General features: G+C 45.5%; 1 protein-coding gene across 1 annotated transcript; it reads right to left on the bottom strand.

Annotated features, from left to right (window-relative positions):
* Positions 1 to 3,276: 3,276 nt before the first annotated feature.
* Positions 3,277 to 17,313, bottom strand: LOC134489954 (zinc finger protein 665-like). The gene is made up of 6 exons (XM_063292828.1): positions 16,797 to 17,313; positions 15,632 to 16,202; positions 10,819 to 10,933; positions 10,633 to 10,700; positions 8,865 to 8,994; positions 3,277 to 5,180 (listed from the first exon to the last, which is right to left on the bottom strand). Exons 2-6 carry the CDS (start codon positions 16,169 to 16,171, stop codon positions 3,277 to 3,279), a joined length of 2,757 nt encoding a protein of 918 aa, XP_063148898.1. The 5' UTR covers positions 16,172 to 16,202; positions 16,797 to 17,313.
* Between the last annotated feature and the right edge of the window lie 4,424 nt (positions 17,314 to 21,737).

Raw genomic sequence — 21,737 nt, 5'->3', positions numbered from 1 at the left:
AATAGTAAGCAGCAGAGGGAAAAGTATGTGCAAACGCACACAAGAGCAATCAAGTCCCCACAAGTCCAGCAAAACGTGCCTAAAGAGAATTCCTTCGCTCTGCTCTCTTTGCTGCCTGCCAGGCTCTTGTGTTGGGAGGGGTGGTAATTCTGTGCCCTCATCTTCAGAGAATTGCCGCAGATGTCTCTGCTGATTGCTGCCCAGCCCCGCCTCCTCTCCCTGCTCAGGCAGCAGTTCATCTGGTGAGCGCACCTGACTGTTCATTAACCACTTCTGGAGCTGGCTGCCCTTCTACATCTGAATCTGAGGCCACCATGACAATAGCATTGGACACCTTCACAATTAAAACAGCATGTTCCCGTTGCTTTTGTGTTCATTGGTAAATTCATCTCTCTGGGGCTGCCAGTTGTGAGGGTCAGCCTAAAAAAAACCTTGCTTTCCTAGTTCAGTATACGTAAATAGGAATTGCAAAGATTTAGCCAACTACTCTAAATCTAGATCTACTACTGTGGACAAGAGGACCACAGAAGAAATGGAGTAGCTTTCATAATTAATAGTAAAGTGGCTAAAGCAGTGCTTAGATACAATCCAAAAAACGATGGAATGATCTCAATTCGAATTCAGGGCAAGCCATCTAACATCACAGTGATCCAAATATACGCCCCAACCACAGATGCTGAAGAAGCTGAAGTAGAGCGGTTCTATGAGGATCTGCAGCACCTACTGGACAACACGCCTAAAAGAGATGTTATTTTCATCACAGGAGACTGGAATGCTAAGGTGGGCAGGCAAATGACACCTGGAATTACAGGTAAGCATGGCCTGGGAGAACAAAACGAAGCAGGACATAGGCTGATAGAAGTTTGCCAAGACAACTCACTCTGCATAACAAACACTCCCTTCCAGCAACCTAAGAGACGGCTTTATACATGGACTTCCCCAGATGGACAACACCGAAATCAGATTGACTACATCCTTTGCAGCCAAAGGTGGCGGACATCTATACAGTCGGTAAAAACAAGACCTGGAGCTGACTGTAGTTCAGATCATGAACTTCTTATTGCACAATTTACGATCAGACTAGAGAGATTAGGGAAGACCCACAGATCAGCTAGATATGAGCTCACTAATCTTCCTAAGGAATATGCAGTGGAGGTGAAGAATCAATTTAAGGGACTGGACTTAGTAGATAGGGTCCTGGAAGAACTTTGGAGAATTGGTTCGCAACATTGTTCAGGAGGCGGCAACAAAATACATCCCAAAGAAAGAGAAAACCAAGAAGGCAAAATGGCTGTCTGCTGAGACACTAGAAGTAGCCCAAGAAAGAAGGAAAGCAAAAGGCACAAGTGAAAGGGGGAGATATGCCCAATTAAATGCGAAAATCCAGAGGCTAGCCAGAAGAGATAAGGAATTATTTTTAAACGAGCAATGCACGGAAGTGGAAAAAGACAATAGAATAGGAAGGACAAGAGACCTCTTCCAGAAAATTAGAAACATTGGAGGTAAATTCCAGGCCAAAATGGGTATGATCAAAAACAAAGATGGCAAGGACCTAACAGAAGAAGAAGAGATCAAGAAAAGGTGGCAAGAATATACAGAAGACCTGTATAGGAAGGATAACAATATCGGGGATAGCTTTGATGGTGTGGTCAGTGAGCTAGAGCCAGACATCCTGAAGAGTGAGGTTGAATGGGCCTTAAGAAGCATTGCTAATAACAAGGCAGCAGGAGACGACGGCATCCCAGCTGAACTGTTCAAAATCTTGCAAGTTGATGCTGTCAAGGTAATGCATGCTATATGCCAGCAAATTTGGAAAACACAAGAATGGCCATCAGATTGGAAAAAATCAACTTATATCCCCATACCAAAAAAGGGAAACACTAAAGAATGTTCAAACTATCGAACAGTGGCACTCATTTCACTTGCCAGTAAGGTAATGCTGAAGATCCTGCAAGGCAGACTTCAGCAATTCATGGAGCGAGAATTGCCAGATGTACAAGCTGGGTTTAGAAAAGGCAGAGGAACTAGGGACCAAATTGCCAATATCCGCTGGATAATGGGGAAAGCCAGGGAGTTTCAGAAAAACATCTATTTCTGTTTTATTGACTATTCTAAAGCCTTTGACTGTGTGGACCATCACAAATTGTGGCAAGTTCTTAGCGGTATGGGGATACCAAGTCATCTTGTCTGCCTCCTGAAGAATCTGTATAACGACCAAGTAGCAACGGTAAGAACAGACCATGGAACAACGGACTGGTTTAAGATTGGGAAAGGAGTATGGCAGGGCCGTATACTCTCACCCTACCTATTCAACTTGTACGCAGAACACATCATGCGACCTGCTGGGCTTAAGGAATCCAAGGCTGGAGTTAAAATCGCTGGAAGAAACATTAACAATCTCAGATATGCAGATGATACCACTTTGATGGCTGAAAGCGAAGAGGACCTCAGGAGCCTTATGATGAAGGTGAAAGAAGAAAGTGCAAAAGCTGGCTTGCAGCTAAACCTCAAAAAGACCAAGATTATGGCAACCAGCTTGATAACTGGCAAATAGAGGGAGAAAACGTAGAAGCAGTGAAAGACTTCGTATTTCTAGGTGCGAAGATTACTGCACATGCTGACTGCAGTCAGGAAATCAGAAGACGCTTAATCCTTGGGAGAAGAGCAATGACAAATCTCGATAAAATAGTTAAGAGCAGAGACATCACACTGACAACAAAGGTCCGCATAGTCAAAGCAATGGTGTTCCCCGTAGTAACATATGGCTGCGAGAGCTGGACCATAAGGAAGGCTGAGAGAAGGAAGATCGATGCTTTGGAATTGTGGTGTTGGAGGAAAATTCTGAGAGTGCCTTGGACTGCCAGAAGATCAAACCAGTCCATCCTCCAGGAAATAAAGCCAGACTGCTCACTTGAGCGAATGATATTCAAGGCAAAAGTAAAATACTTTGGCCACATAATGAGAAGAAAGGACACCCTGGAGAAGATGCTGATGCTAGGGAGAGTGGAAGGCAAAAGTAAGAGGGGCCGACCAAGGGCAAGGTGGATGGATGATATTCTAGAGGTGATGGATTCGTCCTTGGGGGAGCTGGGGGTGTTGAGGACCGACAGGAAGCTCTGGCATGGGCTGGTCCATGAAGTCACGAAGAGTCGGAAGCAACTAAATGAATAAACAACAACTAAATCTAGAATTTACATGGATTCTCACCCAAATGGATCTGTGCATGGGAAATTAGGTCACTGTTCCTCCTGATCTCTTTCCACACTCCATGCATTTCTATGACTTCTCCCCTCTGTGGATCCCTTTATGGAAAGTAAGGTAACCACTTGTTCTGAAATTCTTTCCACACTCTGCACATTTATATGGTTTCTCCCCTGTGTGGATCCTTTTATGTCTCATAAGGGACCCTTTTTCACTGAAGCCCTTTCCACACTCCATGCATTTATATGGCTTCTCCCCTGTGTGAATCCTTTTATGTCTCATAAGGGACCCATTTTCACTGAAGCCCTTTCCACACACTCTGCATTTATATGGCTTCTCCCCTGTGTGGATCCTTTTATGGGAAGTAAGGGAACCACTACAACTGAAGCTTGTTCCACACTCTGTGCATTTATATGGCTTCTCTCCTGTGTGGATCCTTTTATGGCTAGTAAGTTTACTGCTCTGAATAAAGGTCTTTCCACACTCCGTGCATTCATATGGCTTCTCTCCTGTGTGGGTCCTTTTATGGCAAGTAAGTTCACTACTCTGAATAAAGTTCTTTCCACACTCCATGCATTTATATGGCTTCTCACCTGTGTGGATCCTTTTATGTCTCATAAGGGACCCTTTTTCACTGAAGCTCTTTCCACACTCCATGCATTTATATGGCTTCTTCCCTGTGTGAATCCTTTTATGTCTCATAAGGGACCCATTTTCACTGAAGCCCTTTCCACACACTCTGCATTTATATGGCTTCTCCCCTGTGTGGATCCTTTTATGGGAAGTAAGGGAATCACTACGACTGAAGCTCATTCCACACTCTGTGCATTTATATGGCTTCTCTCCTGTGTGGATCCTTTTATGGCTAGTAAGTTTACTGCTCTGAATAAAGGTCTTTCCACACTCCGTGCATTCATATGGCTTCTCTCCTGTGTGGGTCCGTTTATGGCAAGTAAGGTAACCATTATGACTGAAGCTCATTCCACACTCCATGCATTTATATGGCTTCTCCCCTGTGTGGATCCTTTTATGGGAAGTAAGGTAACCATTATGACTGAAGCTCATTCCACACTCCATGCACTTATATGGCTTCTCTCCTGTGTGGATCCTTTTATGGGAAGTAAGGTAACCACTACGACTGAAGCTCGTTCCACACTCTGTGCATTTATATGGCTTCTCCCCTGTGTGGATCCTTTTATGGGAAGTAAGGTAACCACTACGACTGAAGCTCATTCCACACTCTGTGCATTTATATGGCTTCTCTCCTGTGTGGATCCTTTTATGGGAAGTAAGGTAACCATTATGACTGAAGCTCATTCCACACTCCATGCACTTATATGGCTTCTCCCCTGTGTGGATCTTTTTATGTCTCATAAGGGACCCATTTGCACTGAAGCCCTTTCCACACACTCTGCATTTATATGGCTTCTCTCCTGTGTGGATCCTTTTATGAGAAATAAGTTGACTGCTCTTAATAAAGTGCTTTTCACACTCCATGCATTTATATGGCCTTTCCCCTGTGTGGATGTTTTTATGGTCAGTAAGTTCACCGCTCTGAATGAAGGTCTTTCCACACTCCGTGCACTTATATGGCTTCTCCCCTGAGTGGATGCTTTTATCAGAAGTAAGAGACTCATTTTCACAAGAAAGAAGGAAAGTCCAATTGTAATTTTTTCCATTGTCTTGGCATATATAATCTTCTCCTTTGGTTTGGGTTGGATAGTGTTCATTTACATCTAATTCATCTTTAAATTCTCTTACACTTTTCCCAACATATTTTTTCTTTATTTTTCCTTCTTGTGCAAGAAAGTCTGGTATCTGAGCATTTATGGAAGTTGAGCTTTTCATATTCCAATTATTTGACTGGTTCTTCTCATGCCTTCCTAGTTCCATTTGAATTGCAGGCTTCTCTGTTCCATCTCCCTGCCTCATCATTTGGGATGGTTCACTGGAATCTTTATTCTCCTGCCCATTATTACCTTCAAAGGAAAGGAGAAATTAAAATGATAGGAAATTTAGGGGGAAAGATCCAACTGTAGGAAGTCATATGAATTTCCTTCTGAAATTTTGCCAAATTCCAATATATTACAGTTTTGCATGCTTACAGTGGCATGGTATCGAAATGATAATTTCTGTATTCATGAGCCATAAGAGCTTGAAAAGATCTAAAGCATCTTTTTTTGTTTATTATTATCTGTACCTATTCAAATCCCACCCAGAGTCAGCTCTGAGTTAAGGAAGAATCAGGGGAACATCCCAGGAAGTATAAGGAGAAAACCTAACATTTATTGGAGGGGGTTCAATTTCAGCAGAGACCTGTGAGAACTAAATCAATTTTGAAACTCATCCTTTTCTTCCTAGCCAAACGCCTTTCATTTGTGTTCCTTTTTTTCTTGGCAAAATCACAAGGGTCGCAGAGGAAAAAACCTAGATTTCTTCTATTAACCCTAAACAGCATGTTTGCAATGCAGAAACAGCACCATTTTGCTCCTAATCTCAAGGCTCAGGACTGAAATGAAAAGGAAGAAAAGTCATTAATCCAAGCACCTGAATAAATGACAGTCCTTCAAAGGACTGATAGGGAAGCATCTGGACCCAAAAAGCTGAACTCAATATGATGGAGTTCTGCATCTCCTGAAGCCAAGGAGCTTTTTGTCACTGATATGAAATTGAAATGGAAAAATTCACCAGATGAGAGATGGCACAGGATGCATTTAAGCAGAGAGCCATTGACCTAAGAGACAGTTAAGGGATAACATCAGAAATATATGGGAGATTTTGGAATATTAGAACCACATAATGAAAAAGAAGCGGCAGTGATCTTAGAACTGGACTTTCTTGTTTAGAATTTTGGAAGATATGACTTCGGACAGAATTTTATTACATGGGTGGAATCGATCTACACTTTGCAAAAAGCACAAATAATTGTTAATGGAGCATTAACAAAACCTTGTGAGATACAAAAAGGGACAAGATAAGGATGCCCTTTGCCCCGCTGCTGAGGGCATTTGCTGAGGATTTGGTGGTAATTCTGGAAGATTCTTTGGAGGGAATAGAAATACTAATGAAAGATTAAAGAAATTGGGCATTTTAGTGGGTTTTAAGATTAATAATCAAAAGACAAAGATGTTAACAAAAATATGAAAATGGAAGATCAAGTAGAATTGATGGGAACAACAGGTTTTAAGTGTCATGAGTAAGGATGGCGAGCAGGAGGCTCCCATCCAGACTGTCAAGCGCATGCGCAGCACTGATGAATTGTTCAGCCATTCAAAGAGACACAGATCGGGACCGCCTTAACCCTTGGGGGTTATATGTCTGGGTTTTCCCCACGCTTCTTCAGTTTGTTAGGATTCCTGTTAAGTACTAGCAATAAATATTAGAGACCAGTTCCTTGTCTCAGTGTGTTTCCTGGTTGTTAGGACATCAAGATTGAGAAAAAAGTAAAATACTTGGGTATAACTATGATCAATATGAACTGCATGTTATTTCAAAATAATTATGTTAAAAGGGCCCACGGTGGCTCAGTGGTTAAGACGCTGAGTCAGAGGAACATTACGGTCGGCAGCTCAGCAGTTCAAAATCCGAGAGCGCAAGCCACGTGACGGGGTGAGCTCCTGTCAACTAGTCCCAGTTCCTGTTAACCCAGCAGTTTGAAAGCATGTAAATGCAAGTAGATAAATCCTCTTTTGGGCGTGATGGGCAGTAATTAAATTTGAATAATAAATAAATAAAATAAATAAAAATAGGTACCACTTTTGTGGGAAAAATAACAGGGACATGAAAGGAGCCTCGTAGGGCATCTCCCGGGCAACTGTGATGTCACCAGAAAATCCTTTCAATACAGAACTCCTTGGTAGATTCTTCTGACACGAAAAGAAAAATTAAGATATGGAATGAAATTAAGAAGGATATGTTAAAATGGGAGTTTTATTGTAAACCACCCAGAGTCCCCCTCTTTGGGGGGAGATGGGCAGTGATAGAAATTTGAATAATAAATAAATAAATAAACCGTCACTGTTGCGGAGAATTTCTGTGATAAAAATGAATGTTTTGCCTAGAATGATGTTTTTGTTTCAAACAGTACCTATTTTGACAACTGATGTACCATTTAAGCAATGGCAGAAAGAGAGATCTAGGTTTGTATGGAAAAAAGCCACAGGTTAAATATAAAATTGTCCAAGATGCAAAGAAAAGAGGAGGATTAGGTCTGCCTGATTTGAAACTGTACACTGCAGCCTGCTGTTTCGTTTGGTTTGGATGTGGGTGTTGCTGAGAAATAAGAGAATTTTAGATGTTGATCAGCATGACCTGAGGTTTGGATGGCATGGATATTTGTGGTACTATAAAGTTACGATTAATGTAGATTTTAAAAACCATTATGCTAGAAGTGCCATATTGAGAATATGGAAGAGATACAAACCCAGACTGGGCCCGAAAAAACCCTTTATGGTTCTTGGCACAAGAGGCATTTTATGGAAGAGCAGCAGCAGGCAAAGACTAATCGATAACACGTCGAGAGCGATTAGAACATGAGCAAGGGGAATACAAAATGACGTCGAGAGAGCAATTGATGGCAGAGGGAAATAGTTGTCAATGTTTTTCATATTTACAGTTATCAGAAAGGTTCAAGGTAAATAAAAGGACCTGTGGTACTCAACAACATAAGGCAGAATTTGAACCTGAATTACATACAAATGATGAACATGTAATTGCTAAACTGTATAAACAGGTTAAAACATGTATGATAAAATGGGCAAGAATTTTGGTCATAATATACAGATGGAGCAATCGGAACATGTGGGGTTGAAATGACTGAAATTCACGTTACGTTATAATCTAAAAGAGAACTTTTATAAAGTCATGTACCGTTGGTATATGACACCAGAAAAATTACCAGAAATGTATAAAGGTACTTCAATTTATTTTGGAAATGTGGATAACATGAAGGGACATTTTATCATGTTTGGTGGACTTGTAAGAAAGCTAGAAAATGTTGGATTCGAATAAATACAGTGATACAGAGAATTTTAAAGATCAATATCCAACTGAAACCAGAACACTTTCTGTTGGGACTCATGGATAGACAGCTGGAAAAGAGTCATGGAAGATTGTTTCTGTATATGGTAACTGCAGCAAGACTATTATATGCACAAAGATGAAAGGACTCTGAAATACCTACAACACAGGAATGGTTGGTGAAGATGACAGAATTTGCAGAGATGGCCAAATTGACTTGCTTGATTAGAGACGGGACAATATCTACACTTATTAGGGCCTGGAAACCCCTTATGGACTTTTTGCTGAAAAGAGAACAAAATAAACTTGAGATCAATGGGTTTGAAGATAAGAAAGGATAACTAGGATGTTACCATAGAGAGAGAGGCTAAAATATAATTGCATTTAGAACTGCTGTTAACAAGATTGGAAGCTACTTCTTTATTTTTATTTTTTCATTTTCTGTTTACTCATTTCTTTATACTTCTTTCTTATTCACTTATTACTTTATCTTCTTTATCTCCCCTTCAAAACTTGTATTGGTTTTACTATGATAAAAATTCTTTAATAAGATTACAATAATTAAAAAAAAATACTGTAGTTGATAGCATCTCACTACAAAATGTCTTCCTGAATTCTCTGATTGGAAAGTAGCAAACCCTTACCCAGAGAGGCCACATTCCTACAATTTTCCAGCGTGACTTCCCAATGCAGCGTTTTTTGGTGAGGATCCAGCTGAGACCACTCCTCCTCGGAGAAACACACAGCCACCTCCTCAAAGGACACAAGGCCCTCCTGCAGAAGGAAAAAGAGAACAGAGCAGGCCCAGGAGGATTTGCAAGATCTGTCCTATTGTTCACAATTCCCAAATTCAGGCAGGTTTTATCAACTTGATTGATTCTGCAGGACTTTGTGCCATTCAGTGAAAGTAAGCCCACTTTCCTTCTAGATCGATCCATCCATCATCAAAAGACTCCTAGTGTCTGGAGAGAATCAACTGGCAGATGGGCCTTGGAAACCCACCTATCAGTGACTCCAATCCTTCCTCTGTTTGCAGAAGGAAATGGGTGGGGGATTCTTTCTAGCATTGCAGCAAATGGTGTGTGGTGTCCCCAGAAGAAGCAATCCTGTCCATGCTCGACACCTGCATGAAAGAGCTGGGAGAGCTCAGCCAGGGATTTGTGTGGGCTGCCATCAATACGCAAGGAGAGGCAACCCAGTTTCTGCTCCTCCTCAGATTGCAAGGAAGCTGCTAGTAGTCCAACCCATTGGCTGAACGGGAGATAAGAAGGCGGAGAAAATTTCCTGGGAAGGGCTTTTTTCAGCCTTTGCAAAGCTGGATTGTTTGGCCTCCAAATCCAGGCACAAATCAGAGGATTAGAAACTACTTTGCAAGCCAAAAGTGCTTTTATTCTGTGCTCTTTCAGAACAATGTTCACTTAGAGACGTTTCTGTTTGGCCACCTTCATTGGATTTCAATAGTCTGCCTTATCTTTTAATCTCATGGGCTTATTTTTCCTATCACTGGTTGCAAACAAGGCTTCTTAAAAATGGTCATATGCCAGTGTGAGTATTTCGTTCTTTTTGAGCAGCCTTGTACAATTCCAAGTCAAAGAACTACCAGATAATGGGTCTCTTCAAAGCTTTTATAAAAACTTAGTTATCGCAATCTAGGGAGAGCAACTAGCACAAGGAGAGTTAAGTAATGGTTTTAAAAAATATTTCCTAATAAGAATCTCACTTGAATCTTCTATGTTTCTCAGGAATACAAAACTAACCCAGCCAAACAAGAGGGAAAAATGGAAGGAGACAGTTGTCATGCTCCCCGTTGCAAGGCCTATGGGCATCACAACGGGAAACATGCATAATAGGAAGAGAACAGCATAATCCCTAAAGCACCCATGTCTGGAAGGAAATCATGACACAAAAGGGAAGACCCTCAGATCATATTAACAACCATTAAAAAGGGACAAGGGAACCAACACATCATTTCACAGGGAACACAGTCACACATCTCACATAATGGGGGCACCCATCAGACAGGACTTAAACACTTAACAAAAGATTAGGGAAACATCTCCACCTTTCCTCACTGAACACATCCGATCCAGACGAAGGCAGAAAAACAAAGGAAAGCACCGGCATCGCCCATCAACCAACTCATTACAGCCTCAAGCACCCATCGAGTCCTAGCTCGAGGGTGAAGAAGCACAACGTCCGCCAACAAAGTATAAACAGGGCAACCTGTCAACGCACAAGTATTCCCATCTTTTTTCTTGCATGCAATCCGTTCTAATAAATCCTGAAATCCTTAGACTACCTAAGTGAGTCTGTGATTTATTTGGAGCGTGGCTGCCCTGACAACAGCGCTACGTACACCACCTTGACTTTCTGAAGGAAAGGGAGAATACAAATCTAATTTCCTGCTCTTACTTGAGTTGGAGGTTCAAGCACTGTTTCAGCTCCACCATAAGGAATCAACAACTTCGTTTCATTCCTCCCTGTGAGGGAGAAAGAATTTTAAAATGCATAATTAATGAAATAGGAGGAGGTATTCTACAGAAGAGAATACAAAGAGAAGCTGGGATGTCTCTGGGGAATGGGAGGACCTTGTATTACCTCTGGAGGTGTCCTGATTTGGATCTTCCTGAAAGAAACTCCTGAAAAACAGCTCCTGAGGGGGATTTGATCGATTCCTCCTTCCCTCAGCATCTCTGATCTCCACAGCAAAGGACTTGAAATAAATAATAGGAAGGAGAAAAGAAGAATTAACAGACACCCCACAACATGAAGTGGATTCTTGTTCTCTGAACACAAATTCAAAGCCCCAACGTCCAGCGGTGAGGCTGGAAAGTAAGAAAGGAACGGCTGTCCCAGATCTATCTTCTAGAATGGATAATGGAACAAGGTCCTACAAGAATGAGTGAAACATCTCTACATATCATGAATGCCAGAGAACTCTGGTAGGGAGGGGTTAAGAATTCAAACACATTGCTTATTGTTGTAATGATTGCCTATTCTGACATACTCAGACTCACAAGTAGATACTTAATGATTTCTGATTTATTGAAAGAATAGTATGCAAATACAGAGAAAGCTGAGAATGAGCAAAAGCGCGCCAAATACAAACTAAAACCCCTCGGCTCGAAACGTAATCCCTCCCCTCGCCCGGCCGTAGCAACCACCCCCCTCCCAGGTGCTGGTAACCGTCACCCACTGATCCTTGGAAAGTAACCTTGAACACATGAGATAACCCAAACACATTCCAAACTAGCAGCCAAGAGATTACACCTCTGCACAGTGGAATCCTCCTCCCAGCCACGATCAAACACGAATCAGGGAAATGACATGAGAAACATTACGATGTACCAGGAACATTGAAACGGTGAACATGACATACTGCCCCCCAAAGCATGACATACCGCCCCCCCACAGCTAACTAAGGAGCAGGTTTCATAGGATAAGCAGCGTGGAAGCGGCGAACTAGGAGAGGGGAGTGAACATTGTGGGCAGCCACCCACTCCGGATGGGGAAAGTGCTTCCAGCGGACCACGTATTGCAGGGTGTTGCGAAGCCTGCGTGAATCAAGGATTTCCTTCACCTCGAAATGCTGTTGTCCGTCAATCATGATGGGTGCAGGAGGTGGAGACTGGACATGCCAGCGATCGGAATGGTTGTGAGGCTTGAGCAAGCTGCAATGGAAAACAGGATGTAAGCGCCTGAGATTGTGAGCCAAGTCCAATTTAAAGGTGACAGGGTTAATCATCACAACAATGGGGAAGGGACCCACAAACTTGGGAGCCAACTTTTTAGAAGGTTGAGGAGACTTAATGAACTTGGTGGAAAGGTAGACCTTGTCACCAACTTTGAAGGCAGGTTGGAGCACTCTCTTCTTATCAGCATGCAGCTTGTAGGTGGATTGAGCGTCTGCCAACGCTTGCTGAATAACCGGCCAGGAGTCAGCCAGGTGTGTCGCCCAGTCAGAAGGCGAAGAAGGCGGGGAAGTGGGTTGAGGCAAATCCGGAATGGGCACGAAATCCCGTCCAGACACAGTCCGGAAAGGGGTGTGCCCTGTGCTCTGATGCACAGCGTTGTTGTATGCCACTTCAGCAAAGGGCAGGAGATCTACCCAATTGTCCTGCTGATAGTTAACAAAAGCTCGCAAATATTGTTCCAAAGTGACGCAGTGGAGAGCGCCTGTTTGGTGCCCAGCAGTTTCAAAAATGCCCGCCAAAACTGGGAAGTAAACTGTGTCCCGCGGTCAGTGACCAAACGGGCGGGGCATCCGTGGAGCCTGTACACGTGTACTAGGAAGAGGCGGGCTAACTGCTGAGTTGGCGGGATAGAGGCACATGGAATGAAATGAGCTTGTTTAGAAAAGTAATCTTTCACAACCCAAATCACAGTTTTTCTCTGGCTTGGGGGCAATTCGACTATAAAATCCATTGAGATCTCCCACGGACGTGCGGGGCTAGCCACTGGCTGCAACAAACCATGCGGCTTTCCCCCCTTCCGTTTTGACATGGCACAGACAGGGCAAGATGCAACATAGTCTTTGACATCATGCCTCAATGTAGGCCACCAAAATTGACGTCGCACCAGGTGCAGGGTCTTTACAAAGCCAAAATGACCAGCCGTTTTATCATCATGGGACCTGAGGAGGACCTCCCTTCGCAAACTGTCAGGGACATAGAGACGGCTTTGCTTCCATGCAAAGCCTTGGTCAAAGGTAACAGTGTCTTTATTCATTTGCAACCAAGTGTCAGATTTCAGTTCGGAAAGAAACTGTTGTTGCAATTGAGAAGGGAGCGACAGCCTCCTCCCAGCCGGCGAAATTGGAGCTGAGGGGAGCTGCGCACGGGTCTGGCTGCGAGTGACAGCCTGTAGACCTAACTGTGGCTCTGTCCATACTGTACCCACCACATCTGGTACTGAGGTCGAATCCTGAGGCAGGCGGGAAAGCGCATCAACCAAGAAGTTTTTCTTACCCGGAATGAACTTCAACTTAAAATCAAAGCGGCTGAAAAACTGAGCCCAACGGATTTGTTTAGGGGTGAGTTTACGGGGCATGCTGAGCGCTTCTAGGTTTTTATGCTCCGTCCAAACCTCAAATGGACATTTGGCCCCCTCTAAAAGGTGGCGCCATGCCTCCAAAGCGGTTTTCACGGCAAAAGCTTCCTTTTCCCAAACATGCCATCGTCGTTCTGTCTCAGAAAACTTGCGGGAGAGATATGCACAGGGTTTTAGGCAGCCAGTAGCATCTGCCTGCAACAACAGCGCTCCAATGGAGAAATCGGAGGCATCCACTTGAACCACAAAAGGTTTAGTGGGATCAGGGTGTTGCAGGATAGGCTCAGCTGTGAACAGGCTTTTTAGCTTGTCAAAAGCCACCTGGCATTCCGGTGTCCACTTAAGCACTGCCCCCGGGTTCTTCACCCGGCATGTGTCCCCCAGACACTTTGTTCGCAATAAGTCAGTGAGGGGTAACGCAATTTCCGCGAACCCCTGGATGAATTGGCGATAATAATTGGAAAATCCAAGGAAACTTTGGAGCTGCCTGCGGGTACGCAGGCACTCCCACTCCAGAATGGCTTGGATCTTTGCAGGGTCCATTTCAATACCTTTGTCAGATATCCTGTACCCCAAATAATCCAGTTGAGGGTCTTATGGAATTTCCCTTGCCGCTCTCATCATAGCCAGTTGTTTAGGACCCTTTCTGCTTTGTGCAAACTTAGCGTGGGCTTGCTCAACGCTCCCCGCCAGTTGAATCCAGTCATATAGGGTAAGGGGATCTGCCCTTCCCAACGACCACCTCAGCAGCTCCGGTCTCAGTCCATCCTTAAACATTTCTATTAAGGTCGTTTGCGACCAATCATCGACTTTTGCAGCAAAGGCTTGGAACTCTAGGGCATAATCTGCAACGGACTTCGCTCCCTGGATCAGTTCCCTCAAAGCCACCTTTGCTTTTTCCTTGGCTAGCGGGTCAGCGAAATGCAACTTGAGTGCCCATAGGAAATCTTCGAAATCTTCCAATTCCATAGCCTCCATCTCCATTAATTGGACAAACCAATCAGCTGCCCTTCCCTTGAGTTTGGTGGCCACAGCATTTATCTTAGCCCTTTCGGAAGGAAACAACCTCCCAAACTCCTCCATATAGCTTTTTGCATTGGTCAAGAAAAATGACAGCTTCGTGGGATCCCCATCAAACTTGACAGTGAAATCCCTGTATCTTGCGCCCTGTGGGCTTCTCTTCCTTGCCTCCTGCCCAGTCCTTTTCCTGGGCACCTCCTGGGGATTTTTCTTCTTGGGGAGGGGAACTCGAAACTCTGACTCTGGGGTTTCTCTTCCCTTCTCTGTCTTTCCCCCTCCCTCTGTCTTCTAAGTGCCGTGGGGGCGATGGGGACGCACGTCTGGGACTGCGGGATGGCGAGCCCGCCCGATGCCTCCTACGATCCTTCTTCCTCATGGCAGGGGGGGGGGGAGAGAGAGACGGGGATGACTGTCTGGAGCGAAGCTCCCTTCCCCCTCTGCCCTGGCCCCACCACATTTTCAACATCAGGTCTTCCAGGGCTTGAATTCTAGCTTCTCACCCCTGGGACCTCTCAGGGCTCTCTGAGTCTTCTGACCCTCTGTCAATTCTAACCACATTCGGGGACAGCGGATACCTCTGCTTCCCCACCGTCGTTGACGTTCCAGGTAGGTTTCTCTGTTCCTCACCCCACGTCGTCGGAACCTCTGGTGGCTCTTCCGCTTTTTTAACCACCTTGGATTTCACAGCTTTCCCTTCTGCTGGGTTGGGGCTCGAAGCCTCCGATAAGTCCTCCGACTCTGGCGTGGGGGCCTTTTCCACCTTCTTTACCATGGAATCCGGTTCCCCCGTACTCGAATACACACTTTCCCCCGAGTGAGGGGTAGGCTCAGTCATCGCTAACTTAAACTCCTCACAGATTACTCTGGAAGGTTGTTAACGGAAAAAATTTTTTTGGAATTCTCAGCTTTATGTAATGATTGCCTATTCTGACATGCTCAGACTCACAAGTAGATACTTAATGATTTCTGATTTATTGAAAGAATAGTATGCAAATACAGAGAAAGCTGAGAATGAGCAAAAGCGCGCCAAATACAAACTAAAACCCCTCGGCTCGAAACGTAATCCCTCCCCTCGCCCGGCCGTAGCAACCACCCCCCTCCCAGGTGCTGGTAACCGTCACCCACTGATCCTTGGAAAGTAACCTTGAACACATGAGATAACCCAAACACATTCCAAACTAGCAGCCAAGAGATTACACCTCTGCACAGTGGAATCCTCCTCCCAGCCAAGATCAAACGCGAATCAGGGAAATAACATGCGAAACGTTACGATGTACCAGGAACATTGAAACGGTGAACATGACAATTGTATTCAAACCCCTTCCTCATGAAGGTCTCTCACCTGCAACTCGACCTGCTCCTTCCGCTCCTCCGCCTGGCTCAGGAGGAAGCCTTCCACCAGGGCCACCGCCTGGGAGCTGGTCTCTGCCCCACACTCCCGCACCCAGCTCTCCATCTGCAGGGGCAGGAGGGCCAGGAACTGCTCCAGGACAACCAGGTCCAGCATCTGCGCTTTTGTGTGCTTGTCCGGTCTCAACCATCGACTGCAAAAGTAGTGGAGTCGGCTGCAAAGTCCTCGGGGACCCTCAGCCTCCTGATACCAGATGCTCCTGAAGTCCCAGGGCTGACCTTCTGAACGGATGGTTTCCTCCTCCAGGATCTCCTGCCCAGTTCTTGCCCAGAACTCCCCACAGCTCCCAGGCTGAACAGCAGGAGGGCCTTTTCCAGTTAATTCACTTCCTGAAGGATGTGTCTCCATTCTTTCCCTTTCCTCTAGCACAACTCCAAATGGGTCTAAGGAATCTTGTGGATCTCCAAACGCCTTTTCAATCAAATTCATAGGACTGTTCCTGTAGTTGCTGGAATGGCCACAGCAGGCCATTCAGCCCTCTTTGCCCAAGAGATAATTGTCTCTGTAAAGGGGGATGTTCAGTATATCAGAAATGGAAAAGAAAATAAATACCAAGAATTAGAAAGTGGTAGGTTTAACCATTGAACAACACTGATCCCCAGGGAAGGAAAGTTTTTCTGAACTGGTATAGGTTGCAATGGCATTGAGCAGATAGGTCCTGTGCATGTTTGTGTGTTTATCTGTGTGGTGCAATATATGGGATTAACTTCCATCAAGGACTTGGAATACCCAAGAAATGCATCTCGGAGCATTCTATTTCTTTTTTCTCAGATGGAAGGGCTTGCTTAATAAATACCTAGATCTACATCTACCTACAAGAAGGATTTACACAACATTCCAAGCCCCAAACAGGTTAACAAACCATGAAAGTTCAGTTCTCATCAAATGAAATGCCAATTAAATGACCCTGCCTTAGGATGTTTAGTTCCCTTTCTTCAGGGTTTGCTTTGGAAGAGCCAAGGCACGCTATTACACGCAGGCAGGTTCACAAAACATACCCTAAGCTCAAACAGCTCCACCAGCCGCAGGGGCTGAGTTCACATAAGACACAGGGCTTGAAAGAAGGTAGCGGAGGATGACGTCCTGGTTCACTCACCCTCCTAAGACATGTTGAACTGCAGAGGATCCAACCCTCTGTTATTTTCATCCAGCACGTGGTGAGAATGGAGGCACAATCTTTTGCATCGCCTTCCTTGCGAAGCTTTTCCTCTTTCCTGCTTGAGATTTGCAATGCAAACTCTCCCCCTCCCCCTCCTTCCGGGATTTTCCCAGGAAATGGGGCGTGAAGGGCTCCCCCAGATCCCCTCCTCCTTCCTGGGGATCCTGGATATCTTCCTGGGGGGCGGGGGCAATACCGCTGGTCTGGAGCTCTGCTTTCCCCGCTGCCTGTTACGTGCATGGAAAGGGCGGCAGGGGACCATGGGATCCGAGCTCTCCCTCTCCCAGGACTCAAAAGATTGAACCTGGATGAGGACTTCGCACGTGTCTCTTCCTTCCTTCCTTCCTTCTTTCCTTCCAACGGGAAGAGGTGCCCCACTCACCCAGGGCACGTCTGAACCTCCTCCTTACAAGACTCTCTGTACAAGACTTTCCCGTATCCCTTTTATGCAACCGCCTGCGACGCTCAAAGGGTTAAAGGGAGAGAGTGCAGCGTCCTAGACAGGGAAGACTGAGTGATGTCACTCCCTTCCCACCCTCCAGCCGCCCAATGCCGAAGCTCTTGGTGTTCCCTTCTCTGTGCAGAGGGAGCCCCCTGGTGGATTCTGTGTGCAGAGCAGGTGGGGGAAACGCAGTTCTCGGTATAGAACAGGTTGCGGGAAGGAGGCGGAGGAAACCCTTCAGAAGTGGCTGCTCTGCCTTTGGCGATGGAGGCTAGAGAAAGCCGGGAGAGAGATTAAAGCACACAGCAGGGCAAAAAACCATTCTGAAGGCAAGAAAAAACGCCAAGCTGCAGAAAGCCTTTGTTCTTTTCAAACTTGGCTGGAACTGGGATGAGCTGCTCAAGGTAAGTGCAACCTTCAACCTATTACATTTATTTGGCTATTGCTTCACTAAATTCTTTCGCTTCCAAGGACTATCCTGTAACCTCCTTGATCCTCTCCATCCAATTGCCCTCTTGCCTTCCCCTTCATCTCCTTTCTTCATCCAGGCTAGGCATAATCCTGTTTTTCTAGTTGCTCGTTTATTCCCTCAGTTTCTGCAGACTGACCACCGCTTGAGAACTGGAGACCCTTCTTGGGCTTTCTGGTTTCAGCCAATTTAGCATCTTTGTCCCCAGTGGGCACAACCACCACGGGAGGCAACCGCAGAATGCATTTCAGCAACAATGGCATAGGTCGATGGAGTCCAAGTCCCAAGGGAATGGCCCCTTTAGTGCACCTCTCAGTTCCAGCACATGCTGTCTTTGTTTTCTGCTCTTTCTGCCTTCTTGGCCCTTGGGACTATAAATGAGCATCATTGGCTTATTGATAATGAGCCCCTGCACCTTTCACTAAGCCCACTGAGTCTGGTTGTGCACCCATGGACTTTCGGAAACAAACCGTGAGGCTCTGTGTCCTGATGCGGCTACTACAAAGGCGTCTTGTTGCCCTCCAATTTTATGGAGGCTCTTTGTTGTCTGCCACTTTTCCTGGTTTGAAGTGTGTGTGAGTGCTATTTTCATGCCATATGGAAGAGCCTCTCTCCTCTGCCACTGTAAAACAGCTGGTGACTGTAAGTGAGAAGTGCTCACCTTGGTTTGTCTGCTTTCCCAGCTGCCTGGGAGGGATTGAAGACTGTCCATGCCCCAGCGGGCTGTGCTTGTTGGGACTTGGGTGAAAGAGCGTGTGTCCTCCTTAACTTGGGACTCTTCCCTCTCCTTCTCCTTCTCCTCCTTCCCTTTACTATTGAATACATGGGGAAAGCAATGGGGAAAGCATGTTTTTTTTAAATTGTAGGAAACTAATGAACGTCATGGAAAACTTTTGTGTCGTGCTTAGGAAAGTGTGTTCAGGAAAGTGTGTGAACTCATCAGTTGCAAGCTCCAAAACTGGGAAGTCCTGTGCTGTGTTGTGTTGCTTGTGAGTAAGTGGCTAGGTGCCTGCTGTCTCTCGTGAACAGCTTCAGCGCTCAGAAGGCGGAGGGTTTTGTTGGTGGCATCTAGCTTTGTGTTCCTTGTTTTCTTGCCCTGACTCCAAGCTGAGGCTCTTTGCCCCATCCGACGTCTCCACTTCAGCCAATTCACCACAACTCTGGGAGGCAAGCTGTTCCACTGCTTAATAGTTCTCACTGTCAGGAAATTCCTCCTTGTTTCCAGGTTGGATTTCCCTCTCACAAGCTTCCACCCACTGAGAATAAATCGATGCCTTTTCCCCTGTGGCAGCCCTTCAAGTATTGGAAGACTGTATCATGTCTTCCCTCAGTCTTCTCTTCGTTAAGCTAAAGATCCCTAGTTCCTTTAGTCTTCTTCATAGGTTTTAGCCTCCAGGCCCCTTATCATCTTTGTTGTCTTCTCTGGCGGGACAATTGATAGACTGCCTCCACATGGTGTCCCCTGGGCCTCCAAAGACTTTTGGAGAGGCTAAGTGGCCTATCATATACGAGGCAGCCAGATAAACCTGTGGATCTCCTGGGTAGGGCACATCTCTGTTTGTCATCTTCACTATGTTACAAGGAAATAACAAAGGCTCTTTTCAGGGGCAATTCACAAGAAAACTTGGACCTCGTATCAGGATTTGCCAGATTAATATTGAGGGCATTAGTAGGGCTAAATGCCAAATCCTGAAGAAAGTTTTAACAGATTATGATGTAGACATGCTTTGCTGATTTCTTGATGGCAACTGATGCTGCAAAAGACTATATTTTGTAATCTTAATGTTTGTTTTTAGCTATAATTGCCCTATGACCAATGTACATTTTCTGTATACTTTTTTTATATTCCCAATTTTTAAAATATATTTGTAATATGTATGATGTGCTGCCATATGATCAATCAATCAATCAATCAATGTCTTCTCTGTACCCTTTCTAGGATCTTAGCATCTTCTTTTGTATTGTGGTGACTGGATGCAGTATTCCAATTGTGGCCTCACCACTGTGGTATATAGTGTGCTACTATCACTTCCTGTGATCTTGATCCTATCCCTGTGTTGATGCTCCCCAGGACTGCGTTGGCTTTTTTGGCAGTTGCAGCGCACTGCTGACCCTCTTAAGCGGTGGTCCACCAGGACACCTACAGTAGATCTCTCTCATAGGCACTACTGTTGAGCCAGGTACTCCCTATCTTGTACTTGTGCACCTGGTTTTTCCTGCCTAAGTGTAGGACCTTACATTTCTCACCACTGAACTTCATCTTGTTGGGATAGGGCCCAATGCTCAAGTCTGCCAAGATCCTTCTGAATCTTGATTTATCTTCTGAAGTGTTAGCAAAATAGAATCCACCAGGGGGCTCCCTCTGCAGCTTCAGCATTGGGCCACTGGAGGGCAAATGCCACAGGTGGCTTCCAGAGGCAAGTGAGAAGGGAGTAACATCACTAAGTCTTGCCTCTCTAGGATGATGCACTCTCTCACTTTAACCCATTGTGCTTCGGAGGAGGTTACAAAGGCAGCAGGAAAGACTTGCAGGGAAGAGACCCAGACTGTGTCCCTGGGTGAGTGGGGAGCCTCTTCCTGTGCAAAGGGAGGCAGAGGATACTCATGCTGGAGAAGGAAGAGATACCTGCAAAGTCCTAATCCAGGTTCAATCTTCTGAGTCCTGGGAGGGGGAGAGCCCAGATCCCATATTCCCCTGCCACCCCTTTCCATGCACATAACAGCCAGGGGGAAAGAAGAGCTCCAGACCAGCTGTGTTGCCCCCAGCAACAAATCCAGGATGCCCAGGAAGGAGGAGGGGATCTGGGGGAGCCCTTTACTCCTCATTTCATGGGGAAAGCCCCTGAGTGGGGGAGGGGGAGAGTTTGCATTGCAAATCTCAAGCAGGAAAGAAGAAAAGCTTTGCAAGGAAGGAGATGCAAAAGATTGTGCCTCCATTCTCACCATGTGCTGGATGAGGCTAAAAGGGGGTTGGATCCTCTGCAGTTCAACATGTCTTAGGAGGGTGAGTGAACCAGGACGTCATCCTACGCTACCTTCTTTCAAGCCCTGTGTCTTATGTGAACTCAGCCCCTGCGGCTGGTGGAGCTGTCTGGGATTAGGGCATGTTGTGTGAACCTGCCTGCGTGTAATAGCGTGCCTTGGCTCTTCCAAAGCAAACCCAGAAGAAAGGGAACTGGAACATCCTAAGGCAGGGTCATTTAATTGGCATTTCACTTTATGTGAACTGAACTTTCATGGTTTGTTAACCTGTTTGGGGTTTGACCTATCTGCTCAATGCCCCTGCAATCCTGTACCGGCTCAGAAAAATACTTCCTTTCATGGGGATGAGTGTTGTTCAATGGTTAGATCTACCACTTTCTAATTCTTGGTATTGATTTTCTTTTCTATTTCTGATACACTGAACATCTTCACTTATGGACAAAATTATCTCTCGGGCAAAGAGGGCTGAATGGCCTGCTGTGGCCATTTTTGCGGCTACAGGAACAGTCCTATGAATGTGAATGAAAATGTCCTTGGAGGTCCACAAGATTCCTTGGACTCATTTGGAGTTGCCTTACAGGACAGAGAAAGAATGGAGACCCAACCTTCAGGAAGTGCATTAACTGGAAAAGGCCCTTCTGCTGTTCAGCCTGGCAGGTGTGGGAAGTTCTGGGCAAGAACTGGGCAGGAGATCCTGGAGGAGGAAACCATCTGTTCAGAAGGTCAGCCCTGGGACTTCAGGAGCATCCGGTATCAGGAGGCTGAGGGTCCCCGAGGACTTTGCAGCTGACTCCACTACGTTTGCAGTCGATGGTTGAGACCGGAAAAGCACACAAAAGCGCAGATGCTGGACCTGGTTGTCCTGTAGCAGTTCCTGGCCCTCCTGCCCCTGCAGGTGGAGAGCTGGGTGCGGGAGTGCGAGGCAGAGACCAGCTTTCTGCTCCACACTCCCGCACCCAGAGAGACCTTCATGTTGGGAGCCTGG

Source organism: Candoia aspera, chromosome 2, assembly GCF_035149785.1.
Source record: "Candoia aspera isolate rCanAsp1 chromosome 2, rCanAsp1.hap2, whole genome shotgun sequence".
In the NCBI taxonomy this organism is placed as follows: Eukaryota; Metazoa; Chordata; class Lepidosauria; order Squamata; family Boidae; genus Candoia; species Candoia aspera.
Note: the sequence above shows the minus strand (reverse complement) of the source record. Positions and strands in the feature narration are given on the sequence as shown.

What these genes read in the sequence shown, in the direction of transcription:
- LOC134489954 (XM_063292828.1), bottom strand. Translation starts at nt 16,171, where the DNA reads ATGGCCTGCTGTGGCCATTCCAGCAACTACAGGAACAGTCCTATGAAT. An exon ending in AGGAGCAGGTCGAGTTGCAG is followed by an intron (nt 10,934 to 15,631) that starts GTGAGAGACCTT and finishes ATTTATTTCAAG; the next exon opens with TCCTTTGCTGTGGAGATCAG. An exon ending in TAGGAATGTGGCCTCTCTGG is followed by an intron (nt 5,181 to 8,864) that starts GTAAGGGTTTGC and finishes TTTCCTTTGAAG; the next exon opens with GTAATAATGGGCAGGAGAAT.